The sequence below is a fragment of the Vulpes vulpes genome, chromosome 7 (genome assembly GCF_048418805.1).
Source record: "Vulpes vulpes isolate BD-2025 chromosome 7, VulVul3, whole genome shotgun sequence".
NCBI lineage: Eukaryota > Metazoa > Chordata > Mammalia > Carnivora > Canidae > Vulpes > Vulpes vulpes.
Window position 1 is genome coordinate 88,214,976 of NC_132786.1, and position 14,368 is coordinate 88,229,343.

Genomic DNA, 14,368 nt, shown 5'->3' on the forward strand with positions numbered 1-14,368 from the left:
CACATAATCTCCAAAACAACTCTTAGGAGGTAGGTGCTATTATTAACCCATTACATGAATGAGAAAACTGTGGCCTGGGGAGGATAAGTAACTTGCCCAAATCACAGAACTAACACAATAAAGGGCTGGGTTTGAATCCCAGAAGTCTTGTTTTAGAACCAGTGCTCTAACCACCATGCAAAACTGCCTCTCAAGACTTTTCAATTCTTCTTGAATTATTTCAAAAATCACTTGATCGCAGAAAAAATCCATATCTTTGTTACAGGATGGAAAGCACAAAAGTCAGATAGTTACAATCTGCCCGTTGTGAAAGATCCATCACATGAAGACAAAGGATCTTTAAAATAAAATGCAAACCAATAGAAAATATACTTTTACAAGCCAATTCACATGTCATTTCAGGCATTTAAGCCTACTGGATCAGTATTACCACTAAATTAGTGGTAAAGGTTATATAAATTATAATTGCCAATATTGTGACCTCACAGTGTAGGTCTACACATAAATCAGTTATTAACCAACTGCACTGAGTTTGAAACCATCATTATTTCAAATCTCCAACTGCAATCTTTTTTGAATACCCTTTATGCAGATAAGAGAAAAGATGACAGTCCACCCACTCCACCTATTTATACTCTCCAAAGGAGAAAAAAATACTCCATAGTAACAAAAAAATCAGTGAAAATTGTAGTATTGTACCAGATTTAGTAACTCAACTCCTTTTCTTTATTGCTATTAGGTTAAACCACCTGAAGCTGATAATATTCAACCATAGTTGACCTAAAAAAATGGCATTCATATGGTTCAATATACTAGGAAAGTCATACTTCAACATATATAATAAAGTCTAAAGAATTCTGTGTCATTGTCCCTAAAAGGAAGGACTGCTCAGCAGCCCATCAGGAGAACTTTTAAAATCTCAGCTCTGATGGACATTCCTTGAATTTCTACCATCATAAAAAAAAAGCCTTACTCTTGGGATAAACTTAATATTCCCTGTTGCAATGCTATTGCAATTTACTTGAATCAAATAGGTACATTAATGTGTTTGTTTTTGTTTTTGTTTTTAATTGTGACATCCCTCTGAAGACCCTGTAGTAACTGATTCAGTTCCATGTTGCCCAGCTTGACTGGCCAGGTAGGTTAGACTCAGCACCTTTATGTTAGCAGCATTTTGGGTTTCTTGATCCATTAGAGTTTATAGTTTGGCAGTCTCTGTACGTGTGCACACGCACACACACATGCACACACACGGTATACCCGCCTGCTGAGAACCATACGCGTCAGAGATTTGGGAATGAAAATCATCTACCTTGAAGCCATTGGCTGACATCCCACATGTTCTGGCAGCCACTTCAAGTTGTCACTATCAGTTGTCTCATGTCAAATGAGTTAATAAGCTCATTTAGAGTCCTGGTGGGCAGATGTGCATGCAGGTCAAAGTCCTTTCCACGACAAGAATTACTGGATTACTAATGAATTTTCTTCCCTTTAATTAGGCTCAGGACAGAAATAGCATTTAAACTTTGACATCTCTGAAGAAAAAAGCATTCAGATAGTTTGGCAGCTTGGCTCCAATCTTTATTAAATAGATATTTATAATTAAAATTGTAAAGAGATTCTTCACACCGAGCAGTCACAACCTTGTTCAAAGTTGTTAGCTGCCAGGGGAACCAGAGGCCCATCATTGGTTTGGGACAATTGGAAAGGTTGACACGTTCAAGTACCCTGACTTAAATTGCTTTACGTGAAGCGAAAAATATAGTCATTCTGTTAAGAGGACCATGAACTTAAAAAAGTTTTCTGTTTGACTAATATTCCATTCTAGGAATTGTTGATGTCTATGTAGGTTTCACCTGGTTTGTTTCCCATCAAGTTAGAAGAATTATATCCTACTTCAAATCATGTTTTTTTATGATTGAAAGCAACATTATGATGTCAGGAGATTGTTAGGTCTTTGAATTGTGTGAGAGCTGAAATAAAACTACACAGCGTGCTTGTTTGAAGAGGAAGTTTAAAATCCTTCATACTTGTTCATATCTGTGGTGTTGAACTACTTCCAAGCCATTAAAATATTAAAATATTAAAATATTAATATATTAGTTACATTTAGTAGATTGATCTTCTAAAGCTGTTATGCTAACATTGAGTCAAATCAAGTATTTAAATAATGAATAAAGCAAGAATGTATTTTTAAGACTACTAAAACTTCGTTAATGATAATTCTGTTCCAGCAAAACTAGTGCTGTTATAGAAAACACGAGACTCTAAGTTGTATATTTAAAACTGTAAAAAAAATAAAAAATTAAATCCCAAGTCTACTTGCCTCTCTTAGAAAAAAGTGGAAGTATAGGGACAGTTGGTTAAGCATTTGCCTTTGGCTCAAGTCATGACCCCAGGGTCCTGGGATGGAGCCCTGCCTCTGGCTCTCTGCTGAACAGGGAATGCATTTCTCCCTCTCCCTCTGCCCCTCCACCCACCTGGGCTCTCTCTCTCTCTCAAATAAAATCCTTGAAAAAGTGGAAGTACAAGAACACATCAGATTATTAAATGCACAAAAGCTTTTGATGGGTTATGTCAATGCTGTCCTGTTTCACTTTATTATCCCAATATCTTGGAAGAATGGTCAGGATTCCTGGCTATTGTATCCTTCTCCCTTTTCACTTCCCCAATCTCTCTATCAAAACTGTTCCCTTACAGATTTCCAATAACTTCAAAGTTGATGCACTAAATGACTTTTAGGTTCCTGCCTGTTTGACTTGTCTACAGTATGTAACTGTTGACAACTCATTCCATTTAAATATACATCTTCCTATTCATTCAACAAATATTTCTTTGTCCCATATGTACTTTTTTCTCTGAGATATAATAATGGTGCTCCTTACCCATTGTCACTAGATTTATTTTTTTAAACAGTAAAGGACCTGCATATATTTATCCAATTCCCTTGCTAGTGGTTCATATCTTGAAAAGGCTAGTCATATTTAAAGGCAGAATGCATAGAAGCTAAAAGGAAACTATTAGCTACCAAAAAGATGTGCATGTGCATTCCTGGTAGCTATTACAAAGGTTGACAACCAGCACTCTTTTAAAAATCGACCTCTTTCCATAGGACATTTTGAAGAAAACAGGATGTTGTGTAGAGATCCTATGTTTACAGTTTTAACTTTAGGATTTGTACTTTTAGTTCTTAGTCACTTCTTTAGAAGAATACTAGCTACTTGAAAAATATATACCATGTTTGGAAACCTCAAGAAATTAGATGAATCCTTGACAAAGTTGGATAAGGAAGAAGAGAGCGTACAAAAATCATGGTGTGATGCAGAACCATGGTATGTTCTACCTGCTTGATTTGCCCTCATCCCTCTTGAAACATAGGTTCCATTTATTCATTGATACAAGATCCTTTGTTCATTTTGAATGGATAAATAAATGCTGGATTCACTGGAGATTATTTACCCTCACCATACCTATTTATTAAACTGGACAAGCCTGCTATTTCTCTGTGGGTTTTCTTGACATCTCACAAATAAAAGTGAGTTAAGACAAATCTCATACGTAAAAGGCCTTTTAGTTTCTCACACTTGTGTGTAGCACAAGAAGAAAAATCTTAGGGGAGAAAAATCCTGAAGGAAATATATGAATATCCTGGAGTAAAACAATAGAAGAAGTTATGATAGGCAAGGTTATGCATCCATTAGCATAAGTTAATATAGAATATAATATCATGGTATTTGTAATTGTTGGAGGATTAACATGTGGTACTTGGACTTGGGAAAGCACATCAGGAATATTTCCTACTGCTCTTATACCACTAAAGCTCTAGCAGTACTAGGATACCCCACTAGCCCTAAAGCTCTGGTAGTACTAGGATACTCCAACATGTCACAAGCTATTTTCTGCTCATACCACAGTGAGCAGGCCCTCATCCCAGGAGCACAAAGAGGGTCTTGGAAAGAGCACATTTGCAGAGATTGGAGAAGGAAATACCCTTCCAAAATAACCTCAAAAAGACATCAAGAAATGGCAAAAATTATCTAATGTGGTTTTGGCACACCCAGCATTCTACTGTGTTTATTTGTACAAAACTAATTTTGTAACTTGTTCTCTGTGATTTGAAAGCCCTGCCAATTTTGAGCCATTTTTTTCTAGTTATTAGAGAGCCCATTGTAGGGCCAGATGGGATTGCAACCTGAACCACCACAACAGCCCTTAGAAGTCGGCATAGGACTCTCAGGTACTCACTTTTTACTAAGAGCACAGTGCTCTCTCCAGAGTTATAATATTTTCCTTTTGGTCCCAGGGATAAGGCCCTTGTGTGATTATAATGCTAATTGATTTTGGAGACTGATGGAATGTTCTTATGAATGCCACTGCATGACCCTCATATACGAGGGAGGCTGAAGTGGCATTAGAGCCACAGCTTCATTTTGAGAAATATCTATGTTTTGTTTCTAAGACAACAAGGTCATTCAGGGCAGAACACTTTACATATGGAAAATATTAATGACAGAAATGATTTGTGAAACTGGGCCTGCATCACATTTTTCCTTGATTTATCCCATGCTATTTTTTCCCTTTTGTTCTTTGACCACCTTTCTGCAAACCCTTTGTTGAAGAAAATCCAACTACTAGAGCAATAGCATGAGACTGTAGCTCATGAGAGAGATCATTCATAAATTCAACGACATAGGCCCCATCTAGAAACTCTTATGGAATCTTTGCAAATGTAACAAGTCTAAAGTTTTCTGTTTGAAGGTCTCTTAAAAGAAAAAATATTTGAAAATGTACATTACTGTTTTCTTTTCCCCATGCAATTCCCTTCCTTCTCTTCCTACATCTTCAGATGAACAGTATAACCAAATAGAAATGCACCTCTCAACAGACTGTTGTTTCTAGCCAGAGTACAGGAGAAGGGAGACAGATGCAAATTCCATACTGTCCAAAAAATACATTTATCTCAGGTCAACAATGCAGGAAATTCAGCAATATCTCTAAGGAGGTAAATATAAATTGGTGATGAAGAGCAGGCTGGCTGGGTTTGAATCCTGACTCTATCCCTTACTAGCTATATAGACTTGAACCCATAGCTTAAACTCTCTCTGTTTGAATAGCCTAATCTGTAGCATGGAGGTAAGACTAGATCATGCCCCAAAAGGTAGCAGTATGTTAAGTGAGTCTTTAAAACTACATATCTGTACATAGTAAATATACAATAAATGTTATTGATTATTATAGAAGTTTCAAAATAAATAATCCTCCCTGTGCCCATTAGAAAATACAGAATTACTAGATTTTAGAGAATTTTTTGCACAAATTGCAACAGCAATTTCTTAAAAATATTTTGTAATAAAATGGTAATGCAGGAAAAGAAATGTCATTATAAACATAACATTATTTCCAGATTGAGGAAAAAAGTATATTAAGCCTTTAAGATTTAGAAGTATGTTCTGAGACACAAGATGAAATTACTCCCTTAAACCTGACTTTTAAGAGAATATACTAATAAATTTATAAATTTTTAAAAAATTTAATGATCAATGCAACATGCATCTCTGGTTGACAGACCCAAAGAGAAGTAAAAATTAATAATAGTCTTTTTTAAAGATTTTATTTATTTATTCATGAGAGAGACACACAGAGAGAGAGGTAGAGAGACGGGGAGGGAGAAACAGGCTTCATGCTGGGAACCCAATGTGGGACTCTTTCCCAGGTCTCCAAGATCACACCCTGGGCTGAAGGCGGCGCTAAACCACTGAGCCACCAGGGCTGCCCAAATTAATAATAGTCTTGAAGTATGAGTCAAGAGACTACTAAATTTGTGACCTTAAACAAGAAATATTACTAGAAGGAAAAAGAAAAATTCACTCCCACTTCATTTGCTCCCAACAACCCAGAATATACTCTAGAAATTGACATCTTTTTCAATTGGCAATGAGCTTTATGTATTCACCGTATTCACCTGGCAGTGAATTTTGTGATTAAAATCCATCTGGTGGGGTGCCTGTGTGGCTCAATTGGTTAAGCATCTGCCCTCAGCTCAGGTCATGATCCCAGGGTCCTGGGATTGAGTCTCACATTGGGCTCCTTGCTCTGCCCGCTTCTCCCTCTACCTCTGTCTGCTACTCCCCCTGCTTGTGCTTGCTTTCTCTCTGTGTCAAATAAAAATCTTTTAAAAATAAAATAAAAACTCAAGTGCTCAAGTGGTAATTTTATGTTATATATCCTTTAGCACAATTTGTTTTTATTTTTTTAAGATTTTATTTATCTTATTAGAGAGAGAGAATGCTGGTGGAGGGGCAGAAGGAAAGAATCCCAAGAAAACTCCACCCAGAGTTGTGGAACCCAACTGGGATTCAATCTCTTAAGTGACTGAGCCTTCTTAGTGCCCCCTTTACCACAATTTTTTTAAAAATTTATTTTAAAGAGAGGACTTTAGAAAATTTGTGAAGTCCTCAAATACTTTTGGAAAAATGACTCCTCTTATGATGATGTAAAGTCAAGCATGAAATGTTCCAACTTCCCCTAAACTCTTTTTTTTTTTTCAAAAATTTTATTTATTCACTCATGACAGACACACACACAGAGAGAGAGAAAGAGAGAGAGGCAGAGACACAGGCAGAGGGAGAAGCAGGCTCCATGCAGGGAGCCTGACATGGGACTCGATCCCAAGTCTCCAGGATCACACCCTGGGCTGAAGGCAGGCATTAAACCGCTAAGCCACGGGGGCTGCCCCCCCCCAAACTCTTGACTATATTTACTCTAAGAATTAATGCACAATTGGAATTAAAAGCTAAATTTTGTCTAAGTTTATGTTAAAAGAAAAACCTAAATAGTAATTGTATGAGATATGAATAGAAGTGAGCAAATGATGGTACGTTTTGATGGACTGCCACTAACCAACTCCTAAAGCTACCTGCCCTGCTCCTAACCCTCCACTGAGTGCTCTCCAGAGCTGATGAGCCTTGTTGTGCCTTTGCCTCAGGCAAGCCATTTGATATCCAGACTTTACTTCTCATTTTCCAAAATGAAAACTTTAGGCCAGTATAATCTCTAACATCCCTCATGGCTCAGTCTATAATTCTACAGCTATTGCAAACTCCAAACCCCATCCCTGATTTTAAGCCTCTTTTACACAAACATGAAAATTATCATCTTAGGTAACCAGAGAATCCTAGAAATAAGTGTGGACTGTCAAAATATTTTTTTTCTTGCTGCAGGATCTTATCTACAGCCAAAGCAATTTTATAAAAACTCCTATTCAGTATTCAAGAGATACGTTTCTTCTCCCCAGAGAGAATTAATCATAGGCAAAGACTGGAAAAGGCAGTTTCCCCTGATGAAGCTTAAGCACACTCCTGCTGAGAAGCTCATTCTATTTTAATTTACCAATTAAAAGTGGCCTGGGAAATCACACATTGTTGTTATCTCATTAAAAATACTATACTTAAAAAAAAAAAAATACTATACTTGTCACTCTCTTTCTTCTCCTTGGAAAATGAACACTTCAGCAGCTCAACTGCTCCCCACAGCTTAGATTTGATAGCACCTTTAAAAGATTGGCTGTATCCAGGGTCCATTGAGAATGGCATCTTCTGCTGTTCTTGCTGCCACAAATTCTACAGATCTCCACTCACAACACTGTTTATTGGAAATTTACTATATCCATGAAATTTACTAAGCATTGAGAAGAGTTTACAAGGTACTTAAAAGCTTGTTTTCAGCAAATTAATGGCCACTCTTATTGGAAAACAAAGCCTTATAACCAGGTCTTTTAAATATCCCAGCCATAGCATCTTTTGGCTCAGTTTGGCTCTTATTCAACCCGTCCTCATTTTGCCTGGTTATATGTAACATGACATTACAAGCCTGGTACTGATCGTTGAGATTGCACCCCTGTAGCGATCTTTAAAAGCTCGATTTTTGTTCGCATGACATTCATAAATCTCCTTCTTTCATAGACTCTATATTGAGTTGGTATCACATATGGGGAAACAGTGATTTAAATTGGTTATTTGTTACTACTTTTCAGTTTCTAATGAACCATAAAATGACTAAAGCGCAGGAGTGAGAAGGAAACACTGCAAGATTCTGAATAATGACTCGTATTTAATAATACACCTTTGACTAATATGATAATGAATTATAAAGCTATGCCACTGACTTCCTGCATGTATTGGAACACAATTCTGTGTATACACCTGCAGGTTATTATGGATTGCCAAAGATACACCCTCAAAGAGTCATTGACTTCTGCTTCATAAAAACACACATTAAAAAAAAAAACCAAACCATACATCACTATAGCTCATTAGGGGAAAGGCACTCTGCCTGTCTTTAATCGAAGGGTATGATTACCTTGTTGCCTTGAAATCCCTTCGGGCCTGGATCCCCTGGAGGTCCACTAATGCCCTGTTCCAGGATGAAAACCAAGAATTAGTTCTGTGTACCAAGGCCAACCAGGAATGAATTGTTCACTAGGGTCCCCAGTGTTGCTGAATTTAGAAGTCAAACTATGTATCTCGGAGCTGCATAGGAGTTCTGTGTGACTGAGAAGTGGAATGAGATAAAATTTCTCATGTCTAAGAGGCAACTTCTGAAATAGTACTTAAGCTGAGAGCAAACATATGTTCATGAGGTGTTTGCTTTCTAAGCCCGTGTTTCCAACCTTATTCCTGGGCTGGACGCCCTTTTGGAAAAATTTTGAATGAACAACAATTTTTTTTTGAAATATCTAAGGTGTTTATAACTAAAAGTTGGAGCTTCTGATGACTCCATGATAACCAGAGTTACTGCCCTGCCCTGACACAATTCCAGGCCAAAGAAAAGTAGGTGATGGTTAACTAGGTGCTGTTGAGGAAATCTTGGGTCAAGTTATAATTTTCAGTAGACTTTTTGAAATACATACACCCTCCCACTACCCCCCAGAAACTTTAGACTAGGTAAATTCCCAGACTGGAAAAAAACTGATCTAAATTATTTTTTGAAATCCATAGACTATGTTTAACTTAAATAAATGCCTTTAAGTATTAGTCCATGTTACTAAGTACTTATAATAACGGAACAATACAAATACCGTAATTTAGACAAAATGCATAGTTCTTCTAACTATATTACAGCAGCAAAGCAAAAATAGTTACCTCCTGTTTTTAATTGCTTTGGCTTTATCTGTCTTCTGAGACTCAAATTTTTAAACTTTTATCCCTCTACTAAGTAAATCCAGCTGCTGGTACCTATCCATGGGGAGCCTGAATTAGTTATTCAAAACACTGGATAGTGATTTCCAAACATTGTTGTACATTGGAGTCACCTGAGAATATGTAAAACTACTGATGCCTGGCTTCAATCCTTAGACATTCAGATTGAATTGGCAGAGAGAGCAAATGCGAAAAGTGAGTTTTAAAAGCTTCCTAGGTGATTCTAATCCAGACATAGATTTGGTTTAGCTTCCTTACCTGAAGTCCTCTGGGTCCCTTTGGTCCATGTGGTCCTAACGATCCCTGTGAAATAAAATTAATAGTAAGTTGCTCTAAATATTCATCTTCAAAGTACAATGATTTTAGATGGGGGAGAAGGGAATGTGTTCTGAGTAATAGCCAATCTTCCAAGGTTATCTAAACAGGAACGCCAAAGGATGCACTGTTAACAAAATGATCCGAATTAATATGCCAACTTGAGGTCAAATTTTCCTTTAGTGAACTCCATGAAAACACAATTTTAGATGTAAGTCCTTCACCCGTATATTAAAATTTTGATCAGAGTAAAAAATTTATTTCTTAAGATTCCTTAGAAAGCAGTGCTCTTCGTGGAATATTTTTTCTTTCCAACAAGGCAAAGACAAGTAACAATTTAGTAAGTTTTCACAATGTCTAGATCACTCTTTTGCCCATCTTCAAGACATGCAGCTTGACAAAACCATGTTTATACTCAACCCCCCTTTTAACAGAAAATATTTCAGTATGTTCCATAACTAGGAAACCCTCTAAAACTTATTTTTAGGAGAATATAATATAGTCTAGTCTCTCTTTTCTCACATTTTCATTTTTTTTTTTGCTTACCAAAATATAACCTGTCCATAATAGACACGCCTTGACAATTATAGAAAAATGCAAAGAAAAGAAAAAAAATCACACAGAAGCAACTACTATTAACATTTTAGGCATATACAATAATTACATTTCTTCAAATAATTTGATTAAAGAGCATATACAATTTGTGCCCTTCTTATCTGGTCTTCCATTGTATCAAAAATATTTATCCATGTCATTAAAAGCTCTTAGTAAATGGAATAATATTCAAGAATATGAAACTATCATAATTTACTTACTCGTTTCCCTAGTTTTGACATTTAAATAGTTTTTGATGATTGCTATTTTAAATAATATTATAATGAACATCTTTGTACATAATCTTGTCCAATTTCTGATGAATTCCTAAAGATGATGTCCTGGAAGAGGACGACAGACACAGAGATGATGAGCACGTTCAAGGCTTACTGTCTTTTGTGTCTCACACCCTACATGGAAAGAAAAAGCAAAAACTCCCTCCATAGACATTGTTCAGATTTCCATTCTTACTACCTGAGCAGAGAGTGATTTCATTTTACAGCCCCCCCCATCAATGCTGAGTATTATTTACTGTCTCAGTGTTTGCTAGTTTGATAAGAGAAATAATATTTTAATGTGTTACTTTCACTTATCTGATTGCTAATGTATTTGGATTTTTTCGATTTAATGAACCATTTATATTCCCTCTCTTGTGTCTCTTCATGTTCTTTGTATGTTTGACATAAACTTATATGAACTCATGTCAAGGACACTATTTCATTGACTCTAGACATGCATTTGTTTTCCAGATTTTTATATCCCTGGCACTAAGATACATTTTGCAGTCAATTGATCTTCGGTTTGTAATTGGCAGCATGTTTGCTTTCTTTTTGGCACAAAAAAATAATAGGGCATTTAACAATCCCCTGGCATCCTAGTCAATGAAATGGGATATTAACTCTTTGTCAGTCGTTTTTGTTTCAAATAGTTTTCACGGTTACTGTTTAATATAACTTTCATTTTTGTTCTATGTGTCCCTCCTTCTGTATATTCAAGTCCATGTCTGTCTCCCATTTTCAATTATCCTCCAAGCAGAATCCACTCATTACAACAATTTTCACTCTGCCCAGAGATAATTACCAAGCCCACATTTTTCAGATCCACCTGGCCTTTAACTCCACAGTACTTTAAAAGCTTTCACAGTCTCAAGCTATTTAAAGTGCTTAGTTAGCTACATAGGCCGGTGTCATTATCTCATTCTCTGCTTTTCACTTTTTGCCTGTTTTTTTTTTCCTTGGCTCTCTTCTATAATTAAAATACAGATATTGAAAGAGTTGAGTATCTGGGTAGCATGCTGTTCATAGTTCTTAGCTATAATGAAAATATTTTTATTCTCTACATTTTTGGATCTTTTGCCATTTTGTTTCAAATGTACTCTGTATATTTGTGGTCCATTAAGGAACTCCTTAACATATTTAATGTTGTCTCCAGTTTATTTTATTTATTTTTTTAAAGATTTTATTTATTTATTCATGAGAGACAGAGAGAGTCAGAGACACAGGCAGAGGGAGAAGCAGGCTCCATGCAGGGAGCCCTATGTGGGATTCGATCCCGGGTCTCCAGGATCACACCCTGGGCTGAAGGTGGCACTAAACTGATGGACCACCCGGGCTGCCCTTGTCTTCAGTTTAAATACTTGATTCATATTTATTTATTTTTTTATAAGGTAAATTTTTTTTAAATTTATTTATGATAGTCACACACAGAGAGAGAGAGAGGCAGAGACAGGCTCCATGCACCGGGAGCCCGACGTGGGATTCGATCCCGGATCTCCAGGATCGCGCCCTGGGCCAAAGGCAGGCTCCAAACCGCAGCGCCATCCAGGGATCCCTCATACTTATTTTTAATGAAAGACAAATGCCTACCCGATTGCCTGTGGCTTGCTGCAATTTCAAAATGCCAAACTCCCGCCTATACCAGTTCTGCCACATTATTTATAACTACGTCCTTAACTTATTCCATGGAGTTCTTTACTCCGTTTTGGAAAGTGCTTACAGTCAGTGTTTACATCTGAAAAACAATTCCACTTTGACCCAATTGAAGCTTGAATTGACTTTGCGGGTTAAATTTTTTTTTTCACTATAACATTCTGGAGGCCTGGCCTCAAAGGTTTGGTGCCACTAAGCAAGGTCTTTAAGGTCCATGGGAAAGGCATGTGGGGTCTCCATTCACTAAAGTTAGGTATGGCTTTGTTTTCTACTTCATGTTTTATAGATGTGCAAATGGAGCCAATGACTTTCCAACTCCAGTAGCGAGAGCAAGGTAATGCATTTCAGGAATTTCCTCTTAAGGAAACTTAGCCCCAAAGGGATCACAGCTGTTAGCGTTTTAAAAACATGTTCCTTACTTTGTCACCTTTTATTCCTGGTTTGCCACATTCTCCATTTTCCCCCTGAAAAATAAATAAATGAAATAAGTAAGAAGACATATGCAGTCATTCGGGGTTAGGATTTTTAAAAAAGATTTCTTACGGCATAAGCACACTGAAGGGTTATATAGAAGTTTACCGTCAATCCTGTGGATTATCTGGGTATTGCACTCTGAAAAATTTTATCCATGAGTCATCCTTGACTTGACAGAATTAAATCAGTGATACCACCTAGTGAGGTTTAACATTGTTGAGAGGTGGATGAAATTAAAAGGAAAGAAACTAAGGTTTACTGAGCACCTATCATACGCTCTTTCTGTATGTGATTTAATTGAATCCACATCACAACTCCATGAGATCAGTTTTACAATTTTATTTTATAGATGAGAAAACTTAAGCTCAACAAGATAATTTCCCTTGATCAAGCAGCTCAGACTCATGTTCTCTATCTCTTCCACAACACCATACTCCGTCCTGAGTACCAGCTTTGATCAATTAGTAGTAAGAAAAAGATCCTGAGACCATGCCATGGCTTGCTAGGGAAAGGAGCCATGAAGAATTAGCAAGACCTGCTGGGAATGGGCATGGTGGCAAGCACACTCTGTCATTTCCCATCATCACATTCTCCTGTCCTGCCTTTCCTGGAATATTAATCAAAAAAGAACTAACATTTAAATTATGCTTTACAGTTTATGATCAATGTTATTTTGCAGATGTTATCTCAGTTAAGCTGATGTTAACTGTCTGACATAGATATTATTAGCCCAATTTCACAAACTGAGAATTTGTGATTCAAAAGGTTAAGTAACTTGCTCGTGTATAATGAGAATTGGGATCTCTGAATACTAATCCATTGTATCAGACTTCTAAGACTTTGAATAATTAGAACTAAAAAGTATCAAAGACAATTAGAAAAATTACTAGTTAGAATTTTCAAGTGCTTTCATATTTTTTTTGAACCTCAAAGCAGTTCCTTTAAGTTTTATTTGAGCATGTCTGACACACAGTATTACATTAGTTTCAGGTGTGATATAGCGATTCAACCTCTCTCTAAGTTATGTTGTGCTCACCACCTTGTAGCTACTATCCATAACCATACTATCCAACACTATTGCAATACTGACTATGCTGCCTAAAAGCAATTCATACTTTTAAGATATGGCAGCTGAACTGGAGAGGTTAAATGAGTTACTTAAATGTACATGCTAGCCAATGACTCCTAGTCCAGTGCCCTCACTATGAGTGTGTGTTTCTGCTGCCGCTTTATCTTCCATGTGCTGTAAGGCATGCTACTCAAAGTGCCACTGCACAGTGACAAAAGAAATATGCACTACGATGAACATCAGTGCCCTGCCTCCTTCATTAAAGAAGATATGCTGTGAGAAATGAACGTCGACTAAACAGTGTATGTAGTGATATAGTGGATTTGTATTCTTTTTTTTTTTTAATTTTTATTTATTTATGATAGTCACAGAGAGAGAGAGAGAGAGGCAGGGACATAGGCAGAGGGAGAAGCAGGCTCCATGCACCGGGAGCCCGACGTGGGATTCGATCCCGGGTCTCCAGGATCGCGCCCTGGGCCAAAGGCAGGCGCCAAACCTCTGCACCACCCAGGGATCCCCAGTGGATTTGTATTCTAATACAAGCTTTATCTCATCACAAAATACCAACAGTTCACAGATTGACAGCCAGTGGGCAGATCACACTTTGAATAGCACTACTCTAAGGAGGTAAATAACTATTGTAACCACCAATCATGGATATAAAAAACAAAGATTTTACATTACTGCTAATCCTCACAACAGATTAGATTAGATAAGAGAGAGAGGGAGAATGAGAGAGAGAGAGAGAGAGAGGAAACGAAGGTTTGGAGAGATTAAACAGCTTGCCCATT

At 37.0% G+C, this 14,368-nt stretch overlaps 1 protein-coding gene across 1 annotated transcript in view; it reads right to left on the minus strand.

Annotated features, from left to right (window-relative positions):
- Positions 1–14,368, minus strand: part of COL28A1 (collagen type XXVIII alpha 1 chain) — a 160,500-nt gene that overhangs the window by 121,253 nt on the left and 24,879 nt on the right. Inside the window, exons 9-11 of the mRNA XM_072764384.1 lie at positions 12,454–12,498; positions 9,456–9,500; positions 8,359–8,412 (exon numbers count right to left, since the gene is read on the minus strand). Coding sequence (XP_072620485.1) covers positions 8,359–8,412; positions 9,456–9,500; positions 12,454–12,498 — 144 coding nt within the window. The remainder of the gene's footprint in view (positions 1–8,358; positions 8,413–9,455; positions 9,501–12,453; positions 12,499–14,368) is intronic.